We start from the raw sequence: 27,572 nt of genomic DNA on the forward strand, positions 1-27,572 counted from the left end.
AAGCCAGGCACATCGAAGGCGCTCAAAAATGTCCCAACTGGGCAGCCAGATAAGCCCCCCTCCCACAGTGCAACCCCAGAGGCCCCCAACTTCGCCCTGGGCCAGCAGAGCACTCCGTGACCCTGGTCCCCAGAGGATCCAGCACCCTCCACCTCACCTCCACCTCCTCCCAGGCCCAGCCCCACCCCTCACGCCAGGTTCTGGCCAGGCAGCACCCGAACACTTAGTTATTTCAATTTTAAGAATATGACGGAGTCAGCGAGGCTTAAAATGCTCGTGTTGATAGCAGCGGTCTGCAGTTTCATTTCACTTTAACGGGAACCATCTGCGGTGAGCAGGCGGCAGGCACGGCCAGTTCCACCCCCACAGGCTGCCCCCTCAAAAAAATTCCACCCCTAGAGTCGACTGGCGGAGATGGGGGCTCAGATTTGTGAGGAAGGCTGTGCTGGGACCCCACAGCCCCAGGGAGGAGGAGCCCTCGAGGCTGGGGCTGGGAGTAGGACATGCAGAAGCCCAGGCTGGTCCCTCCATCCTCTCTGGCCAGGACCAAAAGGCCTGGGGAGGACCACAGGACCACAGGACCACCCGGCACTGGCTGCTGTGAAGCTGAGGGAGAGGGGAGGAGGGGGCGGGGTGCGAGGCCCCTGTCCTCAAACCCACTGTGCTCTTCCTGCAAAGTCCCCGAGGGAGGCATGGGGCTCGGGAGGGGGCTCCGGCTCTACCACCGACCCAGCTACAGGTCAGTCACTTCACCTCTTGGTACCTCAGTTCTGACATCTGTGGAATGGGGGCTCTGTAACACCCACATCAGAAAGTTGTTGTGAGCACTGAGGCAGTGCGAGAGGGAGACTCCTGTAAAAATAACCTGCCCCCGTGGTGACTGGGCATGGGAGGAGGGCTGGTCTCTTCTGCTATCGGGGGAGCCCAGTGTGGCTGCTAGCAGCCCGGTGGGTGGGGTGGCAGCTGGCTTCACCACCCAGCTCCGGCTCAGTGCTGTGACGATGGCAGCGCGGGCCACACAGGTGGACACCACCTCCCACGCTGGGCCGCCGGGCACCTTCCAGCCCAGGCCCGGGAACAGAATTAGTTGGAGCTGAGCTGGGAAACAGTGTCTCTGGGGTCAGAGAACAAGCGCCTCCTCCCCACCCTCTGGACCAAAGGTGAGAAGTCAGGACCCAGTGCCAGGGCTATAGGGAGGTCCCGTTGGGCAGGGGGATCTTATAGCCACTCCGGAGGAGCACGAGGCAGGCGCCCAGCCCCAGGACCCCTGCCAGGAGCACAGCAGCCAGGGCTTTGAGGAAGGAAGTCCTGGTCCGGGTGAAGGAGCCGGGCGCCATGATGCCGAGCAGGGCCGTGCTGACTGTGAGCGTGTAGAGGATGGAGACGCCCGTGTTGAGTGCGACGATCTTGCCGAACTTGGCAAACGGGGCGATGATGCAGAAGAAGAGGGGCACTGTGGCGATGACCGTGGTGAGGGCACTGGAGACGATGGCCACGCCCACGTGTCGCACGGCCTCCAGTGTCCGCCACTGGCGCTGCGAGTGGGCCTCCTGGGTGCCGGGTGAGAGCGAAAGCTGGGGCCCTGGACCCTGGTGCGATCCCTCCCTGCCCGGGGCTTGGGCTCTGGGTAAACACGCACAGCCCTGCCCAAGGCCAGCCCTGCCCCTGGAGGCCCCGGATTCTGCTTCAGTAAATGGATATAATAACAGCACCTACTTCACAGCTCAGTGTGAAGGTGAAACGATTCCCCTATGGCAGCGCACAGTGGGGGCGCATTAAAAGTTGCTATGACGACCGGGATGCTGATCACTTGCATAGTAGGTCCTCATAAATGGGAGCCCTGATTCCAACTGATTTCTTTCTCTCAACCAAAAGCAGCTAAATATATAATTGAATTAACTTACATATTTATGAATGTTTTCACACCAATAAAATTCCAAACTAGGAAAAAACAAAAACTTCACGAGACCCAGAGCTGGTTTTGGCACTGAGCATGTGGGCATGTCCTCACTAAGCCACAGAGGGCCGGAGCGGGGGTTGGTGGCCCCAAGGTCATGACTAGAAGGGCCCAGCCCTGCTCCTGGGCTGGAGAATGAGACTCAGACTCAGGGAGCCAGGAGGCAGGAAGGGCTCTTGATTGTCGCCTGGTCCAGCCCTTCAGGCTCACGCAGGAAGAAGGAGGCTGGGGGAGTGGACCCCCCAGGCCCACTGTGCTGCTCTGGTAGAGCTGCCTTAGGACTTGAGTTCCCTGGGGGTGGAGATTGGCCCTGGAAACCTCAGCTCCTGGAACACGCCCTGGTTGGGGGTCGGGCACCCAGGCATCCAGCTGCCCTTGCGAGTCCCTCAGCTGCACCGAGGCAGGAGAAGATTCCTTGGGGACAGGTAGGGCAGGCAGGGTGCTCACCTCGGCCTGGTAGGGGGGCAGGTTCTCTCCGGCCAGCAGGTAGCCCTCAACCAGATGGACACAGTAGTCCACGGAGGAGCCGACGAGGATGGACAAGGAGATGGCCTCCACAGCGCCCATCTCCCAGCCGCTCCAGTACATGATGGTCACCACAAGGCAGACGATGCCTGCGGGGGGACGGTGGGGAGGCGGCTTGGACTGGGCCCACCCTCATAGTCCTGGGGAGCGGGGAACGCTGAAGTCTAGAGTGGAGCCTCACCTCTGGTGGCAGGAAGGACAGGGCCAGAGATGAGGGGCCCCGAGGGAGGGGACAGGTGCAGCATGTCCCTGGGCCAAGAGCCACTACCCGGGAATACCTGGCTCCCCTCGGGGAGCACACAGACTTGGGGATGGTCCTATGAACGACTGTCGCAGTGACAGTGCTGAGCAGAGGGTCTTTTTGCCAGGGGTAGGGGTGGGGGAGGTCAGGAAGCCTTCCCTCAGGAGACGGAATAGTGAAGGGGTGAGACCTCTGCTGACTTGAAGCCACCAGTGGGACCCCTGTGGTCCCGGCCCCATGGCCCACGTACCCAAGATGCTCAGGAGCACGGGCAGCAGGAGGAGCACGTGGGTGGTGAACACGGCCACCGCGGCCACACAGATGAGCAGGGAGAGGGCCAGGCCGTACAGGGCGCTTTGCACCCCTGCAAGGCGAGAGGAGGGCCCTCAGCTGTGCTGCGCGGGTGGGGCACCCACAACCCCTCACCCCACGGTTCAGAGGTTACTGGGGTTACACAGATGGGCACGGTCACGGCTAGCTGTGTCCCTCCGGGTGAGCCACTTGAGCCCCCATTTCATTTGTAAAAGGGGGTAATAACAGCACCCCCCGCCACAGGCCTCGTTCAGAGTTTACAGGGAGAACTCAGGTCAGACCCTCAGCACAGGGCCAGCCCTGAGAAGGGCTCATAACAACAGACAGCTGCCACATGGGCATTACTGTTACTTTCTAGGTGGCCAAATTCAAGGTCAGAGAATGTGGCTAGATGTCCCCGAGCAGGAGGGCACCCGAACTCCGGCCTCTGACTGGTATTCCTGGCCACTGGGTCACCCCGGCTTCTCCAGGGCTCTTGGCCAGGATTGAGAAAAGGACAAGTGTGGCTCAGACAGGCCCTGCCATGCCCTCCCTCCCCCAGGTCACCTCCCCGTCCCCCCAATGCCACCGCCCGCCTGGCCAGGACCCCGCTCGCCTATGATCTCCATGAAGATCTGCTTCCAGTGCTCGCAGGTCTGGAAGCCTCTGCGCAGGGCCGAGCCCTCGGGGAAGGTCTGAAGCTGCTGCTGCAGGAAGCGCTCCCAGCGCAGGTAGTCCGTGTAGGTCTGGAAGGAGGACTTGCCCTTGAACGTGGTCTGCGGGGGACACGAGCCAGTGAGACGGGCGGGCGGCTGCGGCCCACTCTCCCTTCCCAGTGACGGCTGGTCTGCTCAGTGGTGGATGCAGCCAGCCCTCGGCCACCCACAAACGGAGCATGTTGTGTGTGTGTGTGTGTGTGTGTGTGTGTGTGTGTGTGTGCGTGTCTTAGGGGTGAAGGAGGGCCCAATCCAAGCTTACCTCCCACCATCCTCTGGGGCCACATGTGGTTCTTTTTGTTTTTTTCATTTCCATATTTTATTTTTAATTTTTGTTTTTTTTTGAGGAAGCTTGGCCCTGCGCTAACATTTGCTGCCAATCTTCCTCTTTTGCTTTTTTCTCCCCAAAGCCCCAGTACATAGTTGTGTATCACAGTTGTAGAGTTGTGGCTCTTCTATGTGGGACACCACCTCACATGGCTTCATGAGCGGTGAGTAGGTCCGTGCCCAGGATCTGAACCGGCGAACCCCAGGCCTCCGAAGCAGAATGTGCGAACTTAACTGCTGCACCAATGGGCCAGCCTCCCACATGTGGTTCTTATAGCAGCAGCAGGTCCCAATGCCACCAAAGTCCCCGTCCCTTTCCAACAGAACCACCTTCAGCTCCCAGAGCCCCCACACTCTCACGTCCCACCCTCTGCACATGCTGTTCCTTCTGCCTGCACAGCAAGCTCCCACTCATCCTTCAGGCTCGCTAAGGTTCTGTTTCTTCCAGGAAGCCTTCCTTGATGCCCCAAGATGGGCTTCCACTGGGCTCTGCAAGCCTTCAGTGCTTCCGCATCAGAGCTCCTGTCACTGCCTGACAAGCTGCCCGTCTCCTGGCTGGACTGTGAGTCCAGGAGGGCAGGGGGCGGCCTGCCTGGTTCTCAGCACCCAGCTCTGAGGAGGTGTTCAGGGGATGGTGAAGGAGACAGCCACTTACTGTGCTCTGGAACTTGCATGTATATTATCTCACTGGCCCAATTCTGCTCTCCCTGAACACAAACCAGTTAACAGCATGCCTGTGTGCAAGTGTGTGTGTGAGTGGTGGGGGGTCAGCTTGGAAGTGACCTCCTGTCGTGTGGAGGAGCCTGAGCAGAGACTCTCTCCTCTCTGAAACGTCTGGGGCCTCAGCCTTAGAAAGGAAGGAAATTCTGACACATGCTACGACATGGACAAACCTGGGGGACATTATGCTAAGTGAAATGAGCCAGACACACAAAGACCAATACAGTGTGCTTCCACTTAGACGAGGAAAATGAACCAGTCAAATCTACAGAGACAGAAAGCAGAATGGTGGGTGCCAGGGCCTGGAGGGAGGCAAATGGGGAGTTAGTGTTTAATGGGGACAGAGTTTCAGTTTTGCATGAAAAGTTCTGGGGACAGATGGTGGTGATGGTTGCACAACAATGTGAATATACTTAATATACTGACCTGTACACTTAAAAGTGGATAAGATGGTAAATTTTCTTATGTTTATTTTACCACAATTGAAAAACACTGCCTGGGGCTTTGAACAGGTGTCTGCATTAGCCTGGGGCTCATCGAGGGCTTGGAGGGCTCTGGGGTCCCCTCACTGGTGGCTGGCCGTCTGGTTGCTTGTGAGGTGAGTGCACAGATGGTGGGAAGGTCAGGGCTGGGCGTCAGAGAAGGAGACTTGGCTTCTACTGTAACCGGGTCACCCTCATCTCATTCCCTGAAGCCGTCACGTGATCTCACTGTGGGGCCCTGCAACCCTATTCTTTAGAGGAATGAGGCTAAAGGGGATGAGTGATTTGCTCAAGGACACAGAGCACACAGGGTCAGAGCCAGGCATGGACCCTGGGTCTCAGCACGAGGCAGCAGGGGCAGACCTGGTGAGCCTCATAGAGCCCAGTGCCAGGGCCGCGAGGCCCGCAGGTGCCCAGGTCAAGTGTGAGTGCGTGTGTGTGTGCCTCCTTGGGTGGAACCCAGGGAGTGTCAGGGATGAGAGAGGAAGCAGTGAATCTGTGGATGGCTGGTCCCCTGGCTTCCCAGCTCTCCTGGGGGAGGCCCAGCACCGGGGTCTGTGGCCCAGAACCTGGCCCCCACCATGGCAGAGAGGAGCATCCTGGACTTTCACCAGCCCCCACTCCTCTAGCCCAGAGGCTGCAAATTGACATGGCCCCGGGCTGGCGGGGAGGGAGGGTGGCGGGAGCTGGCAGTGGCAAGGGCCGAGCTCCGCAGTCAGACGGCCGGGTTTAGCACTGGATGCTGACACTGATGAACTGTGACCCTGGGCAAGTACTTTCCCCTCCCTGGGCCTCAGGATCCCCGTCCAAAGAGCAACCCCTCTGATCTGGGCAGAGGGCTGGAGATCAGAGGGGACACACGCGAGGCAAGCACTCTGCACTGTGCCCGGCGAAGCCACCGGGGCTCACCGACTCGAAGGCCATGGAGATCCACTGCACGCGGCCCTCCTTGACGCCCACCGCCCCGTGCGAGAGCTGCCCCGGGAGCAGGTTGGGCTCGGGCAGCTCCTCGCATTCAGGGTGCAACATCCGCAGGAAGGAGGAGATGCTGTAGCCTGCGGGGAGAAGGGAGAGTGGAGGGTCGGCGGAGGAGACCCCGGAAGAGCACCCCTTCCCACCCCACCCCACCTGTGCACACGGATCACCCATCTGAGCGGGAGTGTGGGAGGGGCACATGCCCTTCCCCCAATCTCCCAGGTTTAAAAAGTGTCTGCGACCATTGGCAATGTCACCTGGAAACCCACAACACTCATTTGCCATCGGGGTGGCTAACGGCATCTTGTGCCCTCTCAGGGAGAGCCTGGCACGACCTCACCCAGGTTACCTGTGGGCCAGCCCCTGCCTTGCCTCCACTCCCAATTTTGGAAAAGCTACTCCTGCAGGTGTGCCCTCACACACTGCACACTTCACACACACACACGTCTGTGCCAGTTCATGTTCATGCACAAGCCCGCTCTCACCTGGAAGATTCGCACACCCCCGCCCTGGTGTGGACACACTCAAGTACAGACACATGTCTGCAGACACACCCACTAGAGAGGCACGAGTATCCACAAGGTGGCCCACTCGTGGACCCCAGGCTCCCTAGTCCATCCTCCCTCTGAGGAACTGGCTCCCCCCACGCACCTGAGGGCAGGCACTGGGCCCCGCCTGGCTTCACCAGCTCCGAGTTCCCCGCGATGGCCTTGCAGAGGCGACACAGGTGCCCAATTTCTTTGAAAAGGTCAAAGCTGCTGTCATAGACGACACTGCCCTTTCCCAAGGAGACACAAGCCGGCGCGGCCACTCAGTGAGTCGGGAACCCAGTCCTGGGTCCCGCCCTGGGGAGGAACCTCCGCAGCTCCCGCTACCATCGTCGCCATCACAGTGGCACCCTCTGCGTGGTGACTTGCAGTCCCACCCGCCGGCTTGGCCCTGGCCCACCAGCACCCTCTGCTCCTGTTACCGCCCACCCTGCACAGGCCCGGTGGTCTCACCTCCTCACGATGCTCTCACCTGGGCTCCTTCTTTCTCCTCTCCCTCCACACAGCCAAATCCCACCCATCCTCCAGCGTCTGTCTCGTCTCCTCCCCGGCCCCCTACCCCTCCTCTGAAGCCCCGGGGACTCACGGTCCAGACTGAACAGACAGATCTCCTCCCACTCCACCGGGCTCCTGAATTACTTCGCGTCTGATATTCTGTACACCCAGCCAGACTGACTTCTCAAGGCAGGGGTCACGCTCACACCTACATCCACAGTCCTTTCTACCACACACTCAGCATCCATCACGTGCCAGGCACACACCTAGCTCCAGCTCAACCATCTCCTCTCACTTCAAATGCCCGAGACCCCAGCACAGGGCACAGACGTGGACAAGGGAGGGAGACAGGCAGCTCAGACCCCAAAACGTACCCAGATTCCTGGGTAATTCTAAGAGCTCAATCCTGCTCAGCTCTGCAGAGAAATGGTGCCCCCAGGAGCCCGTGGGGGTCCTGTCTGGGCTGGGCGAGCAGTCAAGGAGCCAAGAGGGTGTGTAGGAGCTGGACTGGTGGCCCCCGGGCTGGTACTCGCCTGCAGTCCCTTTGGCATCTGCCCACAGTGGGCCCACGTACCGGGTCTCTGATGACATGGTTGTCCACCTGCCGTGTGCGGTTGATGCCAATAATGCCAAAGACCACGAAGACCATGGCCCCTGTATCCACCAGCGGCCGCACCGCTGGCTTCCCGCAGCCTGTGTTCACGCAGGGGTTGAAGCCGAAGGTGGCAGAGAGGCGGGCCCCGGGCACTGCAGAGGGAGTTACATCTGTACGGGAAGGTGGGGCCCAGCCTCCCGAGGCCCCGCCGCAACCTCCGGCATGTACCTTTCTCACTGGGCACGTAGAAGAAGCCTTTGGTCGGCCCGTCGGGGCTAGAGCTGAGAAGGCAGCCAGGAGGTGCCACACACACGCGCCCGTGGAAGGGGGGCTTGTGAGACTGGGCAAAGTACAGCTTCCTGTGGAGGCAAGGGAGGCCAGGACTGAGGTTGGGAAGGCCGGGAGGAGTCGGGGAGGCGAAGCAAGTGCGGCCACGTGCAGGGGCTGGAACAGTGCAGGGGACAGACTCCGGCTCCCCCAGCACAGGGATTTGGTCTCAGGTGGAGGCTGGGGTCTGGAGGCCGGTTCTAGTCCTGCCCCTGCCAAGGCCCACCATACCGGCCTGCTCAAGACCCTTCCCCTCCATGTCTGTCTCCCCACCTGTGGCTAGAGGGGTGGAGGAGACCAGCAGAGGAGTCCTCCAGGAGATGCAAGAGTTCATAGAGGGTCCCTGCTCAGAAGCCCCCCACCCCGCCTCAACCTGAACAGTTATGGAGCCTCAAGGTGCTGTTTGAAGAAAAGGTTTCATGGTCAGCTTGTTCACCATCGGACCTGACGTAGCTCAAGGTTCTTTCTAGAATGTTCTAAGCTCATCCAAGCAGCCTGGGCCCAGTCGCTATTATATATGTGCAGAGCAAGCCCAGCTCTGGGCAGGCAGAGGGACCCCCACCCCACAAGCCATGGTGCACCAGGGTGGAAGGGCCCAGCGAGCCCATCTTGGTCACTCCCCCGTCTCCATGCTCCCTCATGTGGGTGCTCAACGCCCTGAGGTCAGGCCCCGTCAGAGACCACAGCCCAATGTGTCACAGTGCAGGGCCCCACAGTGCCATTCTCCAGACTCTGGCAGCCGGGCTGTCTTCCAGAGCACATTTGGTCATTTGTAATGACATTGCAGTTGACTTGTTAGCTGCTGTCTCCCGCTCGTCAGCCCGAGGGCAGGAGCCACATCTGTCTTGTTTACCACTGTATCCCCAGCACTAGCATGGTGCTGGCACACAGGCAGTGTCCAGTGTTTCTTAAACGAATGACCGGATGAAAGAGCAGACCCTCGGCTAGTGGGGCCTCAATGGACAAATGAGCGAAGGGCCCTGTGCAGGACATGCAGGATAAAACCTGGGAGAGCTGCCCCAGCTGGCTCGGAGACCCCCGAAGGCACAGAACGCAGTCACTCATTAAGGATTTGGGGGCACTCATTTCATGCCAAGCGCTAGGGCAGGGCTTGAGTATACAGTAGGTAAAGACAACAGACAGCGTCTATCTCCTCTTTACCTCACAGTCTAAGGGAGGGGGACGTGAAATAAATCTTCTCTGAATTAATTGTCTGTATCGAGAGTGTGGCTAGTGCCTTGGAGAGGAGTGCAGAGTGGACTCATTCATTCACTCAGCACGTGTTTATGAGCACCCACTTTGTGCCAGACATGGTGCTGGGGTCAAGGTGCCCACTGCAGGACGCCCACGTGCTCTTGGGGGAAGACAGGTAATAAGCCGGTAGATCAGTACGATTCCCGGAGGTGATGGGGCCAGAAAGACAGCAGTAGTGTGATGTACAGAGAGTGGGCACGGCTGCTTTATCTGGGGAGGGAGCTCTGGCCAGTAACAGACTTTTCCAGGAGGGGACGTCTGGGTAGAGGCCTGAATCTTGAGAAGTCAACCTACAAGGAGCTTAGGAAGAGCATTCTAGGCAGAGGGAACAGCAGATGCAAAGGCCCTGAGGTGGGCCTGCTTGGCATACTGAGGAACAGCGAGATGGCCACCATGCTTCCTGCAGAGTCATCAAGAGGGAGGGCAGCAGGTGGGGGAGCAGATTGCAGCCTATCATCTTTGTGGGTGTTCCCCACTCCCTGTCCTGGGCAGAGAAACACCTGAACAGATGTGCAAGAATGCACAGGGGTTTCTTAAAGGGGCCTGCCAGCATCTCTTGTGGGACAGTGTAGGGGCAGGGCAAACAGGTGGCCGGCTGGTGGACACGGCTTATCTGCAAGGCTGTTACCGGGTGTGTTGCTGCTCCTTGGTGGCCACGTAGAAGCTGAAGTCAAACTTCCAGCCCCGCTTGGTGTCGCAGGCCAAGGCCGTCACCATCCACTTGCGGGCGGGGCTCGCCGCCTGGAGCAGCCCTACTGTAGACATACAAGCGGTCAGCTTCCTGGTGAAGTTACCAAAAGGCGCTCTATACACCTAAGCAGTGGAGCGACAGAGACAAGACACGTGACTCCGGGAGGCTGCCTCGGCCTGGGCGGCCTCAGGCTCCATCCCTCCCTCCTTGGCGGGTCCTACTCTGTCCCAGCCCCCAGAGTGGGGGACAGAGCCCTGGGCAGAGGCTCAGGAGGCCTGGGTTCGAGTCTGAAGATCGGACAAGTCCCTCCCTCCCTCTCTGAGCCTCAGTCCTTCCTTCCACTGAGCATTTGTTCTGTGCTCGGCCCTGAGCATGGCTCGGAGGATCAGCAGTGAGCAGGACGGGCTTGGCCCCCGCCCTCATGGAGCCCCCAGTTTTGATGGCTTCAGACTCTAGGGGCCGTGAATTAAATGATCTGGATGCTAAGACACAGGATAAGTGGGCAGGGGACGAGGAGGGCGGCCAGAACTGGGCTCTACGAGGAGGCGACGTTTATGCTCAGACCTGAGTGAGGGGTCAACCAAGCATTAAGCTGGAAGGAAAGCTTGCCAGGCTGTGGGAAGAGCAATGCAAAGGCTCAGAGTCAGGAAACGCCCGACTCTTCACCCTTCAAGTGGAAACAGAAGCTCTGAACAAACGAGTTGACATGTGTAACTGTCACCCTGAAGGGTGTAACATGTTAAAGAAACACAAACGACTCCCGCGGGGGAAACACTGGAGGCCTGGGTTGGCCCCTGGAGGCTCTTCTGCAGGGCGCTGGAGCAGCTGCCAACAACAATGTCACTAACGGCTGCTGCTGACCGAGCACTTTCTGCATCCCAGCTGTTACTGCCTACCACCCAGGCCTTCCCCCCTGGACCTCCAGCCACCCTGGCTGGTACTTTTCATGTCCCCATTTCATAGACGAGGAAACTGAGGCTCAGAGAGATTCACTAATCTGCCCAAGACACTCGGATTATAAATGGCAGAGCCAGGACTCGAACCCAGGTCTGGCTGACGTGGAAGCCCATGTCCTCACACTCTGCAGGTCCCTGCAGACCGGGCTGACGGCAGGAGGGGGTCCTCACAGACCCGGTCCCCCTTCTTCCATGGCCGTGCCCATCAGTGAGCACTGAGGGCCCCTCCCCTGGTGGTGGTGGCTCTCTTCCCACCAGCCCAGGCTCACCTGGAAGGAGGGCACCTCCCCGTCCCCGGGGGACACGACCTGCCAAGGGGCAGGCAGGCTGGCGTTGAGGGAGAACCTGTAGACAGCCGGGTGGCCTTTACTCTTCACCTTGTAGACATACACGGTGCCTGGGGAGTCTAGGGGACAAAAGAGGATGGAGGAGGGGTGGACGGTCACCTCCACTGGCTTCCCTTGACTCGGAACAGCCCACCCTCCGCTCTGCTCTGGTCAGGGGCTGAGCTCTGACCTCGGGCTCATCTCCGAATGTTGGCTCTGTCCCTCTCCACTGGACTGGGCCCACGGCAGGGGTGGGGGGTGCTGCTGGTAGACACCGGGATGGGGTGGCTGCACAGGTGGCGGGAGTGACAGTGACGGTGGAAGTCGTGGTGAACATGTGCCGGCAGGGACTAGGGTAGTGGCAGCGAGGCCAACGATGGGGAGCATAGTGTGAACAGCGGGGCTGGTAGTGACAATGGTGGGCACAGAGGGGGTGACAAGAACATACAGAACAGCATCCTCCTCTGATGGAGACCCTAGCAGGGACAAACCAGTCTTCAGTGTCAGGATGCCCCTGCCCTCCCCTAGATATTCAGGACGGATTTGGTGCACAGGGTGGGTTCATGGGGCACCACAGGCCAGGCTGTGGCAGGAGGGGACCCCACCATTCTGGCCAGGGAGAGCTGGTGGGACGGCGGGTGAGGGCTCCACATTCACCCTGAGTTCACCCCCCACCCAATGATTCCCCAGCGACCCAAGAACACAGGCCCTCATTCTCCCAGGAGAATGAGTTTAACCTGCTCTCCCCACAGGGTCCCCACACCCCGGCACCAGGCAGCTCTCCCAACACCCTCATCCCAGACAGACCACACTCGCCACTGACCCTGTGGGGTGGCCTCAGGCCGGCTGGCCGAGGGGACCCCTGAGCCCCACTTCTTCTTCTCCAGGGACGTCCGGATATTGTTCTGCAGGCTGTGGGGCTTCTCCTGGAACAGACCTACCCCCCGAGCTGTGTCAGGGATGACAGGGCCTCCCTGGCTGCGCCCGGCCAAGGGAGAGCAGAGGCTGGGATTGGTGACAACCCCAGGGACACGGGCGCCAGGGCCCTCAGCTAGGGGGAGGGGGAGTGTCAAGGGCCTGAAAGAAACTAGATGGAACTAAAAAAACCATCAAATATTGAATGTACAAGAATCTTAAGGCAAAAAAAAGCAGCCGCCAGCCAGAGAAAGACCCTCTGAAGCTTTCCCTACTCATCTTCGCCAAGCCTCACTTTCCTCCTGGGTCAAATGGGATGACACCATCCTCCACGGGGGGTGGCTGAGGGACCAAACGACGATGGGAGACATTCCTGTTTTGCCCCAAGCATGGTGGATTAGTTTTTTGTTTTTTAAGGAGAGAAATTTTACACCTTCAAAAACTTAATTCTCACAACAATCCTAGGAGGTCCTTATTATTAACCCCACTTGACAGAAAAGAAAGCAGAGGTTCAGGGAGGTTGGGTGACCTGCAGAGGAAGCGAGAGGCAGAGCCCCGTTAGCATCCAGTCTTGTCTGCCCCTAAAGCCAAAGCCCTTTTTGCTACAATATGCAGGGGTCCCTTTAAGAGGCAGTTCAGAGAGCTAAGAGATACAAGGGCTGGGGGCTGGACTCTGGCTGGGGTCCTGGCCCTTCTCCAGATAATTCCAGGAACTTCGGGACCACCCTGGGGTTTGTCCATCTGTGAAATGGGAGCTGACGTGGCTTTTTGACCCCAGGCCCTGAGGGAGGCAGGAGGCCTGTGGCAGCAGTGATAATGGAGTGTAATTTGTACGCCCAGGCAGGCAGGGAGAGGAGCCGGGCTGGAGCTGTGGCCAGGGCTGGCTCCGATCTAGGAGGGGGTCTTCAGGCACCTCTCTGAGCTGCAGTCAATTATCATGCATTCGGCGCATTCGGCCAATGCCATTACCAAGCGGAAGGCCAGGTTAATCTGAACACGGCCCTAATTAAATGAAGGCAATTACAGCAGTCAGCGGATCCTCTCCTAGGAGCAGGAAGCACTTGCCGAAGCATCTTCTCAATTGGTTTCTAACCGCCCCCGGCAAAGCCGTATGACCTTGGGCCAACTTCCCACGCCCCAACCCCAACCTCGGGCTCCCCTCTGTAAAATGAGGGCCTGGACCAGACCACCTCCATGGCAAGGAGACGTCTTTATCTCACCTCCTTGCTCATCCCCCACACCCACTCCGTAACCAAGTCATATGGATTTTACCTCCTACAAATCTCTTGACTCCACTGCCACTATCGGGACACTGGCCCAGTCCCCACCATCTCTCGTCTAGACGAGGGCACCAGCCTCCTACCTGGTCTCCTAGCCAGCTTCCACTCTGGCCCTCCAACCCACCTCCACACAGCACATGGGGGACTGGATCATGTCCCTTGTCTGCTTAAAACCCTCCACTAGCTTCCAGTGACAATTATTTTTTATTTATTTATTTATTTATTTTATTTTTTTCCCCCCAAAGCCCCAGTAGATAGTTGTATGTCATAGCTGCACATCCTTCTAGTTGCTGTACGTGGGACGCGGCCTCAGCATGGCTGGACAAGCGGTGCGTCGGTGCGCGCCCGGGATCCGAACCTGGGCCGCCAGCTGCGGAGCGCGTGCACTTAACCGCTAAGCCACGGGGCCAGCCCTCCAGTGACAATTATAAAAAAACCCAGACTCCTCACTTTGGCCCACCCGGCCCTGGCCCAGCCCACCTGACTAGCCTTGGCTCCTGCCTCTCTCAAACTCGGCCCTGGTCTTGCACATCGCTGATGCTTCCCTCTGCCTAGAGTCCTTCCCTTCTCTCCCTCCCAGCCTGGCTAACTCCTGCCCATTTTTCGAGTCTCAGCTTAGACACTACCTCCTCCAGGAAGCCTTCCACGATGGTGAGCTCCCCAGGCACCCTGTTCTTCCTCCATCACAGCTCAGATCTACTATAACAACGGGCCCTAGCAGCAGAATGAACTCCCTGAGCTCGGGAAGCCTGTCCTGCCCACTGTGGTCTCCCCAGCGCCAGCATCGCTGGCATCCAGTAAGTATTTGTTTAATAAAATGTGGTGACACTGAGGCTCAGAGGTGGGATGATTTGCTGAGGTCACGCAGCGATGGGGAGCCTGGATCTCGCATCTCTCAAGCCAACAGGCTTGAGCCCCAGACTCCACAGAGAGCAGGGCCCGGCAGGGGACCCCGGCCGCAACCTCACCTGAACAGGTGGTGCAGGAGATGCCCTCAGCGCTCAGGTTGTACCTGAGGTCCAGCAGCACCTGGATGTTGGTATCGGGCCGGAAGAGCAGGGGGGCCCGGCTGGCGGGGCGGAGTCGGCTGGCGAACACCAGGGACAGGATGAGGATGGAGACAAAGAGCCCTGCGGAGAGAGGACGCCACACCAGGCAGGGCTGGGGCCCAGGCGGCGCATTCGCGGCTGGGGCCTCCAGGGCCCTGGGGAAGACCTGCTCCCTTCATGGGGAGAGGCGGGTCCCAAGGGAGCGGGCAGAGACCCAGCACGCCAGCCTGCGGGTGAAGCTTGCTGGGACCGGTCCTCCAGGGGTAGGGGTTGGTTGTCATGCGTGTCACTTGGGGGTCAGGCTCAAAGCTACAAGCTCATAGTCCTGGACAAGAACCAGCCACCGTCTTAGAGCACTTAACAGTTTATAAAGAGCCGGCACATCCACTTTAACCCTAAACACTGTCAGCGAGGATGAGGATGATAACAGCACTTAAGGCTTAGCGACCACTGACTACACGCCAGGCACCAGGCTAAGCGCTTGTCACGCACTGTGGCATTCCTTCTACTGCCTTACTAGATAGACACTGTTCTCATCCCAGTTATAGGATAGGAAACCGAGGCTCAGACTGACACAGCCAAGGGCACACAGCTAGGACGTGGCAGAACTACGATTGCAACTCAGCCAAGCTGGTCTAAGCCCAGAGCACAAGCTCTAAGTGCTCTGCTCTACCGCCCAGCACACCTGCACGTCACAGACGCTCAAGAGGCAGCAGCTATTGCAGCCCAGCTTCACTCTGCACACGGGGGAGGCGAGGCTCAGAGAGGGTGAGGGACACCAACCCAGTCCCCGACCTCCAGGTCATCTGCAGGAGGGGGTGGGCTCCCAAAGCCTGCATGTTCTTTGGGGGAGTCTGTCCCCCACGCCTCAGGCACTGGGAGAAGCTGCGAGACAGAGGGGAAGGAGGGTGGAGAGCCCACTTACCCACAATCACCCAGCGGCTCTTGATGGCTGACCACAGGACCCAGTGGTGCAGCAGCTCCTGCAGCTGAGCAATGAGCTGACCCCGGCTGCCCCCATCAGGGGCTGGCTGCAGGCGCTTGGGGGTCACAGACACCAGGGACACGTCTCCCAGCTCCAGCGACACTGCCAGGGCAGAGCAGTGCCCCATCAGAGGCCTGGCCCAGACTCGGGTCAAGGTCCGTCCTGGTCTCCGCCCTCTCCAGGGAAGCCCGAATGCTTGATGGGCATCCCCACGGGCCCTCAGGACCAGGCTGTCCTCAAACCACCTTGTCACGGGTTACCTCCCCCGGCAGAGGCCATCGCTGGATCTCGTCAGGGTCAGCAGGGCAGGCCCGTGCCAGCTCTCACCTGGCTCCTCGTCCACACTCAGCAAGGGGATGTCATCGTCCAGGTAGGGCATGGGGCCCTGGGCAGGGCTGCCCCCAGCCCGCTCAGGAGCTGCGAACACATCCCCGGGGAAGTGCAGGGAACTCTTGTGGCCACATTTCTGGTGGCAGCTATGGAGAAAGGAGAGGGGTGAGCCCCAAGGGTCCTGGGTGTCCAGGGAGGGTGGGGGGAGGCCCTGGCCACCACCTGAACTCAGGTATCACACTGTGCTGATGTCCCACACGGGACTCTCATCACAGACTTCTAGGAGCCTGCTGCCTGACTTCTTCCCAGTGCCATCTCCCCCTGGGCTGAGTGCCACTCTTCCTCTGGGGAGACAAATGGTGACGGCAGCCATTACCCAGGGAGGGGGGTACCCCTGACATTCCTGCCTTTGTGCATCCTGCCCCAAGCCCAGAGACCCTCCATTACCTCTCAGTGCTCCCAACCCCAGGCAGCCACCCAGGCCTGATCCATTGGCCCTCCCTGCCCCCTGCACCTTCCCCAACCACGTGGCCCACAAGACCCCAACCCCTCGACCTCCTGCAGCAACTCTGCACCGACCTGCTCAACTCTGCACATGGCTCACCACATCTAAATATTGTTTCTCCACCAAGACGAGAACCCTGAGGACATTTAACTTGGCGGCTAAGAGCAAGAGATCTGGAGGCAGATTATGGGGTTTAAACCCCGGCTCTGCTGCCTAAATGGGTGACCTTGAGAAAGTTGCCCAGCCTCCCTAAGCCCTTGTTTCCTCGTCTGTAAAATGGGCAAAATCAGAGAACCCAGCTCCTAGGATCCTTGGTGGGGAGGTGGCAATAAGATCTTGTACAAAAGCACTCTGCCCACTTCCCGGCACATAGTAGGTGATCACAAAAGGGAACTACCAGACAGGATTCTCTTCCCCTCCCCTTGTACCCCGGAAGTGCCCAGCACAGGACCAGGCATACAGAAGGTACTCAAGAAAGAACCACAAAGCTTTTGGAAGGGAAGGCGGCATGCTGAGTGGCCCCGAGGGCCTGGCATGGATGTTCACTGAGAGGAGGACATGGCCCCTCCACCCCACCTGCCCAGCGCACCTGGCCTGGCAGGCGCCCTCCAGCGGCGCCAGGTAGAGACTCCAGATGCCCAGGGCGGCAGGCATGGTGAAGAGCACAGCCAGCCAGCAGCAGGACACGATGAGGGACATGAAGAGGCCAAAGTCGTGCACGGCCGGGATCTGGCGATGGAGAGTAGAGGGGGTGTGGGGTCAGGCCTGGAGCTCAGGGAGCCCAGGGACTCTGCCGCCAAAGGCACTCAGGACCCCAGCCCACTCCCAGAAGGAGGCAGGACGAGGAGGCCCAGGCTGCCGGGAGGGCAGGCACTGGCCCAGGAGGACGTCAGAAGGCAGGGGTTGACACAGCAGGGGAGGAAAGAGTCCCTCCTCTGGAGCGGAGGCTCTTGTCTACACTGCAGTCCACTGCCCGGAACAGTGCCTGACACAGAGCAAGTGCTGGGTAACTGCCATCACACAAATGACTAGGGGTCAGAGGAGTCTTCCTCTGACCACACACCATCAGACCAGGCCACATGCTACTGAGGGGGAGGGAGGGACTGCTGCCACACAGCGGGAACAGGGAGCTGGGGCCTAGGAGCAATGGGCGTGCTCCAGAAGTGTCCCGGGACCTGCACAAGGACATGGCATGACGTCAGAAAGAAACTAACCAACAAGCAGACGAGCCTCCCCTGTCCGCAAACACTTTCACAATCATTTCATTTCAGCCCCTGAATAATCCACACGTGAGGAAAGTGAGGCTCAGAGAGGTTAAACAACCTGCCTAAGGTCACACAGCCAGGAAATGGCGGAGGTGGGATATGAACCCAGCCTCTGGGAAGGATAATCCCAAAGCCTCTAGTGGTTTCTAAACGGGATACCCAGCCCAGGTTATAAAATCTCTCAAAGATCCAGGTGGGCTCACTGCTTCTCAGGTTCTGCCAGCACCAAGGACCTGGCCCAAACTCAGCTCCTTCTCCTGAGCCCAACTCAGAGGCCTGAAGGAGCCTGAGGCCAGCGCGAGGAGAGTCAGTGTGAGGGATGACGATGCAGTGGGTGGAAAGAGCTCTGGACCAGGGTCAGGAGACTCGGTCAGGCTCACCACTTATCAGCTGTGTGACCTTGGGAAGTCACTTTACCTTTCTGGGCCTCAGTTTCTGTATTAGGAAAAGAGGGACAGCAATCATACCTATGTCATAGGTATGTCATGAGGACTCAATGTGAAAGAGCTTCGGAAACTGCCAAATGCCCTTCAGGGTGGAGGCTGAATTACTATTAGTGAGCATCAATAATAAATACTATTTGTATTAATATAATTTTCCCATTTGTTAAGTTCTGGTAATGGTGATTAGTGAAAAAAAAAAAAACTCTGGGGACATGGCAAGTGCCTTGAGGCAAAGGCTGTGTAGCTACAAGAGAAGGCCAGGTGGGAAGAGCAGAGACAGGGGCCAAGTGTGCACGGGAGGAACAGGGAGGCCAGGATGGGGACAGAGGGCGGTCACCTGGGAGAAGACGTTAGCTGCGTAGGCGGCGGCTGTGGTCAGGGAGGTGAAGAAGGTGGCCTTGCCTGCCGTCTGGATGGTGTGGATCATCCGCAGCTGGGGGTCCTCCAGGTGGGTGGCCTGGCGGTAGGTGTTGATGAACACAAAAACATCGTCCACACCTATGGGAGAGAGTCCCAGGCCAGCAGGAGCAGGCTCAGCATCACTCTGCTGTCTCCAGGATCAGACCCAGCCTGGGCCTAGACCAACCCTGAGAGGCCCTCTGGTCAGGAGGTCAGGCTCCAGCGGAGTTTGGAAAGACCCATCTGACTCTGGCTCCACTCACCAAGAACCCAAGCCCCACCCTCCACGCTCCCTGGCCCCACCCCATCCCCAGAACTAGGCCCCTTCTTCCAAATCTTAGCCTCCTTCCCATGTTTCCTAGAGTTTTCCCGCCATTTTTAACTTCTACCCAGCATATTTGCCTTTCTTTCCACCCCTTGGGGGCTCTACCCACCATATGCCAAGGATCCGCCCACCACTCACAGTCTAGCCCCCACCACACTCCAAGGCTCCAAGGTAGGTCTGAGAGGGACTTCTCGGAGCCTCCATGGAAGCTAGGCTTTGCATCCTGGGAGAAGTCCCCTTTTTGCGGCAGAGTTTCCAAGTGCCCATCACCACGGCAATGGAGGCAACTCACCAATGCCCACTATCACGAAGGCGGCCACCCCGTTGAGGATGCCCAAGTACTGGATACCAAAGACCACGTGGTACAGGAAGAGTGCCACCAGGCAGCTGAGGCCGATGCTGGCAATCCCGAAGAAGGACAGGAACACTGAGCAGGGCAAGAGGCACAGGCGATGGAGTGGGGGGACCCAGGGGACACCCCCTGCAGTGTCCCTGACCCCAGCTGGGTCCTTCCTCACACCTGCCGCCGCCCAGCGGGGCGCCCTTCACCACCTGCTCTGTGCTCAGCACATCTCCATGCCCAGAGAAGGGGCCGGCAGGAGCCCAAGTGGCAGAGGGAGCTACCTCTGAGTAAGAAGGTTGTTCATGGGCCCTCATCTTTGCAGAACTTACCTCAAGTGCTAGTAGGGAATTTTTATATACTTAACGTGTCACCCCAGTAGACTAGAGATTCCATGGGGGTAGGAAGTGTGTCTGTGATGTTCATCACTGGTTCCCTGGCACCTTAGTGCATCTGGCACATAGTTGGTGCCCAATTAATATTTGTTACATGGATGAATGAATGTCTTTTCCATTTTTGAAGGTGTTACCAATCTCTCATTCCTTGGGCAATAAAGAGTACCTACTGTATATACAGTAAGAAGCAGCAAGGGAACATGGGAAGGTGGCAGTGGAATAGTGAACTGGGGGCCAAAACGGACCTGGGACTGTGAAACATGATACAGAATAATCCATAAGGAGGGTCCAATACTCTAGACTCCCCAAAACAAGGTTATCAGCAAGAAAAAGATGGTCAGAGGGCAAAATGTTAAACTATGTGAGGTCCAGGGAGTGGGGGCAGGCCCAACCTGCCTCTGGACCTCAGTCTACCTGCCTGGAGTTGGAAGGTGATTCCTGAATACCCCTCCCCGCCAGCTCTGACAGGATGAATTTCAAGGTTATTTCTAGCATTCTTGAGAAGGAAGGCTTTGGCCAGACAGGAGCACACTGAGAGGAGAGAATGGGGTTGGCTCCACACTGGGCCTTCAGAGAAGCCCTACCTGAGCAGGAGGTGAGAATGTAGACCAGGGCGGCAATGCAGCTGCTGCTAATGAAGGCCAGGAGCATGTCGTTGTTGAAGGTTCTGCGCACCTCGTAATCAAAGAGGTCCGTCCCCCCGTACAGAACCTGGACTTTGCTGGGTGGAAGGAGGACATGGAGAGAGGAAAGACACAAGTGGATTAGAGACGGCTGCTAACACTTGGAGAAGGACCAGGAGCTATCCACCTCACAGCGGCTCTTTACCATGGCTGCACATTAAAATCACCTGGGGAGGGGCTGGCCCCGTGGCTTGGCGGTTAAGTGCACGCGCTCCGCTGCTGGCGGCCCGGGTTCGGATCCCGGGCGCGCACTGACACACCGCTTCTCCGGCCATGTTGAGGCCGTGTCCCACATACAGCAACTAGAAGGCTGTGCAACTATGACATACAACTATCTACTGGGGCTTTGAGGGGAAAAAATAAATAAAAATTAAAAAAAAAAAATCACCTGGGGCTTCCAAAAATCCCGGCCATGCTCTTCTTTTTTTTTTTTTTTTTGTGAGGAAGATCAGCCCTGAGCTAACATCTGCGCTAATCCTCCTCTTTTTGCTGAGGCAGACTGGCTCTGAGCTAACATCTATTGCCAATCCTCCTCCTTTTTTGCCCCAAAGCCCCAGTAGATAGTTGTATGTCATAGCTGCACATCCTTCTAGTTGCTGTATGTGGGACGCAGCCTCAGCATGGCTGGAGAAGCAGTGTGTCGGTGCGCGCCCAGGATCCGAACCCGGGCTGCCAGTAGCAGAGCGTGCGCACTTAACCGCTAAGCCATGGGCCCGGCCCCTGGCCATACTCTTAAGACAAAATAAATCAGAATTTCTAGGAGTGGAGCTGAATCATCAGTGTTTAAAAACCTCCCAGGTGATTCAAATGTATGGCCAAGGTTGAGACACTGCTCTACACAGATGATAATAAATTACAGTCAAATTCTGTTATCTCTCAATTCTCAATTATTCACAGCAAAATTCTAAATTCAAACTTGCTTCCACATAATCAGTTTTACACTGCCATTCAGTGTGCATTTAACACAAGTTATTCTTAATAGCAAAAATATAACCAGGCTGGTCAAGTTGAGTTTTAAAATACACACAGGAGTGACATTTGCTTCTGGCCAAGATGGAGTAACAAGATGAAATCAAGATTTACCCTCCCAGTGAAACTAACAAAAAAATGAGAAAATATATGAAACAAGACTCTGGACATAAGACAACAAAGGATGATGACCCCATAGAGATGAGAAATACAATGGGCCCTATGGTTACCCTGATTTACTGCCTTGAGAGTTTCAAAGCCTCAGCACAGCCTAATATATGGGTTACTGGACTCCCCAAAGGAGGCTGAAAAATTTCCAAACTTGATGAAAACTGTAAACCCACTGATCCAAGAAGCTTGAGCAATGAACTCCAAGCACAAAATCACAAATGAAACTACAACAATGCCCATCATAATCAAATTGCTCAAAACCAGTGACCATGAGAAAATCTTAAAAGCAGCCTGAGGAAAAAGGTGCATTACACACGGAAGAACAAAGATAAGAGTGACAGCAGACTTCTTGTTGGCACAATGCACATGAGAGGACAATGGAGCAACATCCTTTACCTACTGGCAAAATAAGTCAACCTAGAATTCTATACCCAGAAAAAATATATTTCAAAAACAAAGGCAAAATAAAGACTTTTTCAAATATGCAAAATCTGAAAGAATTAATCTCCAGTACACCTGCACTAGAAGAATGTTAAAGGAAGTCCTGCAGGCAGAAGGAAAATGATGATAGATGGAAACATGGATCTACACAAAGGAATAAGAAGCATTGGAAATGGTAAAAACATGAATAAATATGTAAAATGTTCTTGTTACTTATTTAAATCTCTTTGAAAGATAACTGGCCCTCTAAACAATAATAATAATAATGTAGTGTGGGATTTGTTACATATATAAAGACAAATAACAACAATAGCATAAAGACCAGGGGGAAAGAAATGGTAGTATACTATTATAAGGATCTTACACTATACATGAAGAGATATAACATCATTTGAAGGTACACTGTGATAATTTAAGGATGTATATCATAAACCCTAAAGCAAACACTAAAATAAATAGAGTTATAGCGAAAAAGCCAACAAAGGAAATAAAATGGAATAATAAAAAATACTCAATTACTCCAAAAGAAGGCAAAAGAGAAGGAAAGGGGAACAAAGACTATATGGGACAAACATAAAAAAATAAGATAGACTTAAATCTAGCCATATTAATAACTGCATTAACTGTAAATCATCTAAACACCCCCAATTAAAAGGCAGAGACAGTCAGATTAGAAAAAATCAAGACCCAGTTGCATACAAGAAATTCACTTTAAATATAGACACAAATAGGTTAAAAGCACAAGGGCAGAAAAAGATATACCATGATAAATGAATCAAAAGAAAGTTGGAGTGGTTATATTAATAACAAATGCAGTAAATTTCAGAGCAAAGAATTTTACCATAGATAAAGAAGATAGTTTCAAAATGATACAGGGGTCAATTCCTTAAGAGGATACGATAATCCTAAATGTTTTTGTACCTATAACAGAGCTTTAAAATATATGAAGCAAAAACTAACAGAAATGAAAAAAGAAATAGACAAATCCACAATTATAGTTGGACATTTCAAAACTCCTTTCTCAACAATTGCTAGAACAATTAGACAGAAAATCAATATGGCTAAAGAAGACTTGAGCAACGCAATCAACCAACTTGACTAACTGACATTTATAAAATACCCACCCAACAACAGTAGAGTATACATTCTTTTCAAATGCACAGGGAACATTTAGCAAGACAGACCATATTCTGGACCAAAAACAAGACTCAATAAATTTAAAAGGACCTAAGTCATATAAAATATGTTCTCTGACCACAAGAGAATTAAATTAAAAATCAGCCACAAAACAATATCTGGAAATCTCCCAAATATTTGGAAATTAAATAATATACTTTTAAATAACACATGGGTCAAGAAGAGATAAACAGGGAAAATAGAAAGTATTTTGAATTGAATGAAAATGAAAACACACACATAAAAACTTGTGGGATGTGCTATGACAATACGCAAAGGGAATTTTATAGCAATAAATGCCTATATTAGAAAAGAAGAAAGCTTTCAAATCAATGACCTCAGCTTCTACTTCAAAGAAGCAGAACGAGAGAAAAGCACATGTAAAGTAAGCAGAAGAAAGGAAATAATAAAGATCAGAGCAGAAATCAATGAAATAGAAAACAGAAAAACAATAGAGAAAAATCAATGAAACCAAAAGCTGGTTCTTTGAGAAGATCAACAAAATTGATAAACCTTTAGCCAGACTGATCACGAAAAAGAGAAGACACACATGAAAGAGGTGATATCACTACAGTTTCTACAAATATTAAAAAGATAGTAAGGGAATATTATGAATCTCTTTATACCAACAAATTTGACAACGGGCAAAATTTCACGGAAGACTCAAACTACCGAAGCTCATGCAAGAAGAAATAGATAACTTTAATAGCCCTATATAATATATATATTTTAAAATTGAATTTGTCACTCAAACCTTCCCATGAAGAAAACTCAAGACCCAGATAGTTTCATTGGTGAATTCTAGCAAACGTTTAAGGAAGAAATAATACCAGTTCTATACAAACTCTCCAGAAAATTGAGGAGATGAGAATACTTCCCAACTCATTCTATAATATCAGAATTACCCTGATATCAAAATCAGACAAATACATTACAAGAAAACTACAGCCCAATATCTATCTTGAACATATTGTGCCCATAAACACAGAATACAAACAGAATCTAACACTATATTAAAAGGATGCTATATCATGACCAAGGGAGCAGTTTACCCCAGGAATACAGAGTTGGTTTAACACTAAAAACTCTCAAACAATGTAGTTCACCATGTGAAACTAAAAAAGAAAAACTGCATGACTTTTCTCTAGATGCAGAAAAAAAATTTGCAAAATCAAATAGTCATTGCTAATTTTTAAAAAACTATCAGCAAATTAGGAATAAAAGGGAATTTCCTTAATCTGATAAAGGACATCTACAAAAAACCCTACATATTTTGGTTAGGAATAAGACAAGGATGTTCACTCTCATCATGTTTTTTATTGTGAAATTTTTGTTGTACATTATTGTTTCACTCTCATCATTTTTATTCAACATTGTACTGGAGGTTCTAGCCAGTGCAATCAGGCAAGAAAAAGAAATAAAAGGCTTCAGGATTTGCAAAGGAAGAAGTAAAACTGTCTTCATTAGCAGAAGACATGATTAACTAGGTAGAAAATCCAATGGAATCTATCAAAAAACTTCTAGAACTAATAAGGGAGTTTAGCAAGGTTACAGGATACAAAATCAATTATATTTCTATATACTAGCAACTAACAATTGGAAATTGAAATTTAAAAAATATTATTATTTACAGTTGCATAAAAATATGAAATAGGGATACATCTGACAAAAGATGTCAGATATACCATGTTCATGGGTCAGAAGACTCAATATTGCTAAGATGTCAGTTATCCTCAAATTGATCTATGGATTCCACACAATCATAATGAAGATCCCAGCAGACTTTTTTTTTTAAGAAACAGACAAGCAAATTCTAAAATTCATATGGAAATCCAAAGGACTTAGAATAACTAAAACAACTTTGAAAAAGAACAAAGTTGGGGCTGGCCCTGTGGCTTAGCGGTTAAGTGCGCGCGTTCCACTACTGGAGGCCCAGGTTGGGATCCCGGGCGTGCACCGATGCACTGCTTCTCCAGCCATGCTGAGGCGGCGTCCCACATACAATAACTAGAAGGATGTGCAACTATGACACACAACTATCTACTGGGGCTTTGGGGAGAAAAAGAAAAAAAAAATAAAAAGAACAAAGTTGGAGGACTAACACTTGGACAAGACATGGTATAAAGCGACCCTAATCAAGACACTGTAGTACTAGTGTGCAAATAAAGAAACAGATTGATGGAACAGAACAGAGAGTCCAGAAATAGACCCACACACACATGGACAATAGATTTTTGTCCTATGTGCAAAGGAAATTCAGTGGAGAAAGAATAATCTTTTCAATAAATGATGCTGGAATAGACATCAAAAACCTGAAAAGAGAGTTCACCAAAGAAGATAAATGGATGTCAAATAAGCACATAAAAAGATGCTCAACATCACTAGTAATTAGGAAAATGCAAATTAAAATCACAATGTGATACCACTACATATCTATTAGAATGTCTAAGATTTTTAAAACTGACCATACCAAGTATTAGAGAGGATGTGGAAGAATTGGAATTCTCATACACTGCTGGTGGGAGCATATAATGGTACAACCAATTCAGAAAACAGTCTGGCAGTTTCTTCAAAAGTTAAATACACATCTAACATATGATCTAGTCATTTCACTCCTAGGTATTTATCTAAAACAAATGAAAGTAAATATCCACACAAAGGCTTGTACATCAATGTTCATGGCAGCTTTATCTGCAATAGCCAATCCTGGAAACAGCCCAAATATCCATCAACAGATAAGTGGATGAACAAAATGTGGCATTTCCATACACTGGAATACTACTCAGCATTTAAAAAGAATAAACTATCAATACATGGATATAACTCAAAATAACTAGCCTGAGTGAAAGAGGTCAATCAAAAGAGTCCTACTATGTGATGCCATGGATATAAAACTAGAAAATGAAAACCAATATACAGTGATAGAAAACAGAAAGTGGTGCCTGGGGTCGGGGTGGGAAGGCAAGGAGAGACGGGATGGAGCGATTATCAGGGGACATGAGGAAACTTCTGGGGGTGATGGATATGTTCACTGTCTTGATTGTGGTGAAGGTTTTATGATGTATACACATGTAAAATCTAATCAAACTGTAAACTTGTTTAAGTATATGCAGTTGGTTGTATGTCAATTATACCTCAATAAAGTTGTTTAAAAAACCAAACAGGACATTTAAAAACCAAGTAGAAAAGATCCTTGGATGATCTACTTTGTTGAATTAAATGGGTTAATTGATCTTTCATTAGAGCAGAAAACTGAAAGTTCAAGCAATTGTTTATTCATTCATTCATTCATTCATTCATTCATTTGTATAGCATATACAGAGTGCCTTCTAGGTTCCAGGTCCTGTCTCAGTTGCTGGCTATAAAAGGCCACAGGCCCAAATTTTTATTCCCAGGTATAAAGGAATAGTTTGTGGAAGACCAGTATTCCTGCCTAGAACTACTAACAAGTCAGATAAAATTCACAAATTATCTGTTCGATGACAGTAGAGAGTTCCTGAAGCAATGAGAACCAGAGGGCTAAGACTCCAGAAAGGGAAGAACCTAGGAAAGGTAAGGTGCCCTTCTATAGCTGTTTTTACCCTGCAGGCATTTGCTGATTCTGCACACAGGCAGAAGCCTGAAAATCTAGGCTGGGAGTCAGATAAACTAGCAAAGCCTCAGGTAGAAACTTGCAGACCAGCAGAGCATATGGCCAGTTTTCCCCTCAGCACTTTTGCTGAATACTGGGGCTGTGTGGGGCATGAGGCTAAAAATCTAAGCAGAAAGCCTCTGAAAAAGCAGAGTGAATTTTTTTTAGCTGTTTTGAGAGACAAAGATTAGAGTTTGGAACCTGTCAGGGAAACGGGTTCTTCAGAAGACACCAGACTCTCAGTTGAAAATCCTAGAGAACCAAGAGCAAACTAGAAGCAGGCTGAGAATTTTCAGGCCTACAAACCAGCCTCGACTCAGTGTAACAACTGACTGTTTAAGGTGATCAGCCACAAGTCTTATCTGCCTAGTAGAGGGAAGGATAAACTTTCTATGGAGGAAATAACATCATCTGAACCTCTATGTTTTTTATACACAATGTTCATCACTCAATAAAAATTACCAGGCATACTCACAGGCAGAACCACATGACCAAAAACCAAATGAAAGAACAGACTACAGAGATAATGCACAGGTTATCCCTATATTGAAAGTTAGCTGTAAGGACTTTAAAATAATTATAATTAGCATGTTTAAGAAAAGAGAGGATAATATGGGCAAAATAAATGAAATGATGAAGAATTTCACCAGGATTTAGATCAATAACAAAGAATCAAATGGAAATTCTCAACAGAAAAACATAACATTAACATTAAAAATCTCAGTAGACATTAAATGGCAGATTAGACACAACAAAAGACAGGGTCAGTGAACTGGCATATCTAAACCAAAACATAGATAGAAAAAGTAGAAAAGAGCACTGAAAACACATGGGACTCAGTGAA

The 27,572-nt window shown here is 52.8% G+C and overlaps 1 protein-coding gene across 2 annotated transcripts in view; it reads right to left on the reverse strand.

Annotated features, from left to right (window-relative positions):
- Window positions 1-211: 211 nt before the first annotated feature.
- DISP3 (dispatched RND transporter family member 3) overlaps window positions 212-27,572 on the reverse strand; it is a 51,684-nt gene continuing 24,323 nt past the window's right edge. The window contains exons 4-21 of one of the 2 annotated variants that reach the window (XM_004425581.3): window positions 20,242-20,378; window positions 19,215-19,349; window positions 18,536-18,696; window positions 17,080-17,219; window positions 15,983-16,131; window positions 15,596-15,757; window positions 14,590-14,751; window positions 12,250-12,363; window positions 11,370-11,506; window positions 10,082-10,266; window positions 8,101-8,231; window positions 7,852-8,024; window positions 6,886-7,012; window positions 6,169-6,314; window positions 3,631-3,790; window positions 2,974-3,087; window positions 2,405-2,571; window positions 212-1,550 (exon numbers count right to left, since the gene is read on the reverse strand). In XM_004425581.3, the coding sequence (XP_004425638.1) occupies window positions 1,188-1,550; window positions 2,405-2,571; window positions 2,974-3,087; window positions 3,631-3,790; window positions 6,169-6,314; window positions 6,886-7,012; window positions 7,852-8,024; window positions 8,101-8,231; window positions 10,082-10,266; window positions 11,370-11,506; window positions 12,250-12,363; window positions 14,590-14,751; window positions 15,596-15,757; window positions 15,983-16,131; window positions 17,080-17,219; window positions 18,536-18,696; window positions 19,215-19,349; window positions 20,242-20,378 (2,863 nt within the window). In that variant the 3' untranslated portion in view covers window positions 212-1,187. Of the gene's footprint in view, window positions 1,551-1,581; window positions 2,572-2,973; window positions 3,088-3,630; window positions 3,791-6,168; window positions 6,315-6,885; window positions 7,013-7,851; window positions 8,025-8,100; window positions 8,232-10,081; window positions 10,267-11,369; window positions 11,507-12,249; window positions 12,364-14,589; window positions 14,752-15,595; window positions 15,758-15,982; window positions 16,132-17,079; window positions 17,220-18,535; window positions 18,697-19,214; window positions 19,350-20,241; window positions 20,379-27,572 lie in introns of those variants that run through there. The other variant, XM_087446828.1, reaches the window with a different exon arrangement.

This window comes from Ceratotherium simum, chromosome 22 (assembly GCF_057802395.1).
Source record: "Ceratotherium simum simum isolate JZ-2026a chromosome 22, ASM5780239v1, whole genome shotgun sequence".
In the NCBI taxonomy this organism is placed as follows: domain Eukaryota; kingdom Metazoa; phylum Chordata; class Mammalia; order Perissodactyla; family Rhinocerotidae; genus Ceratotherium; species Ceratotherium simum.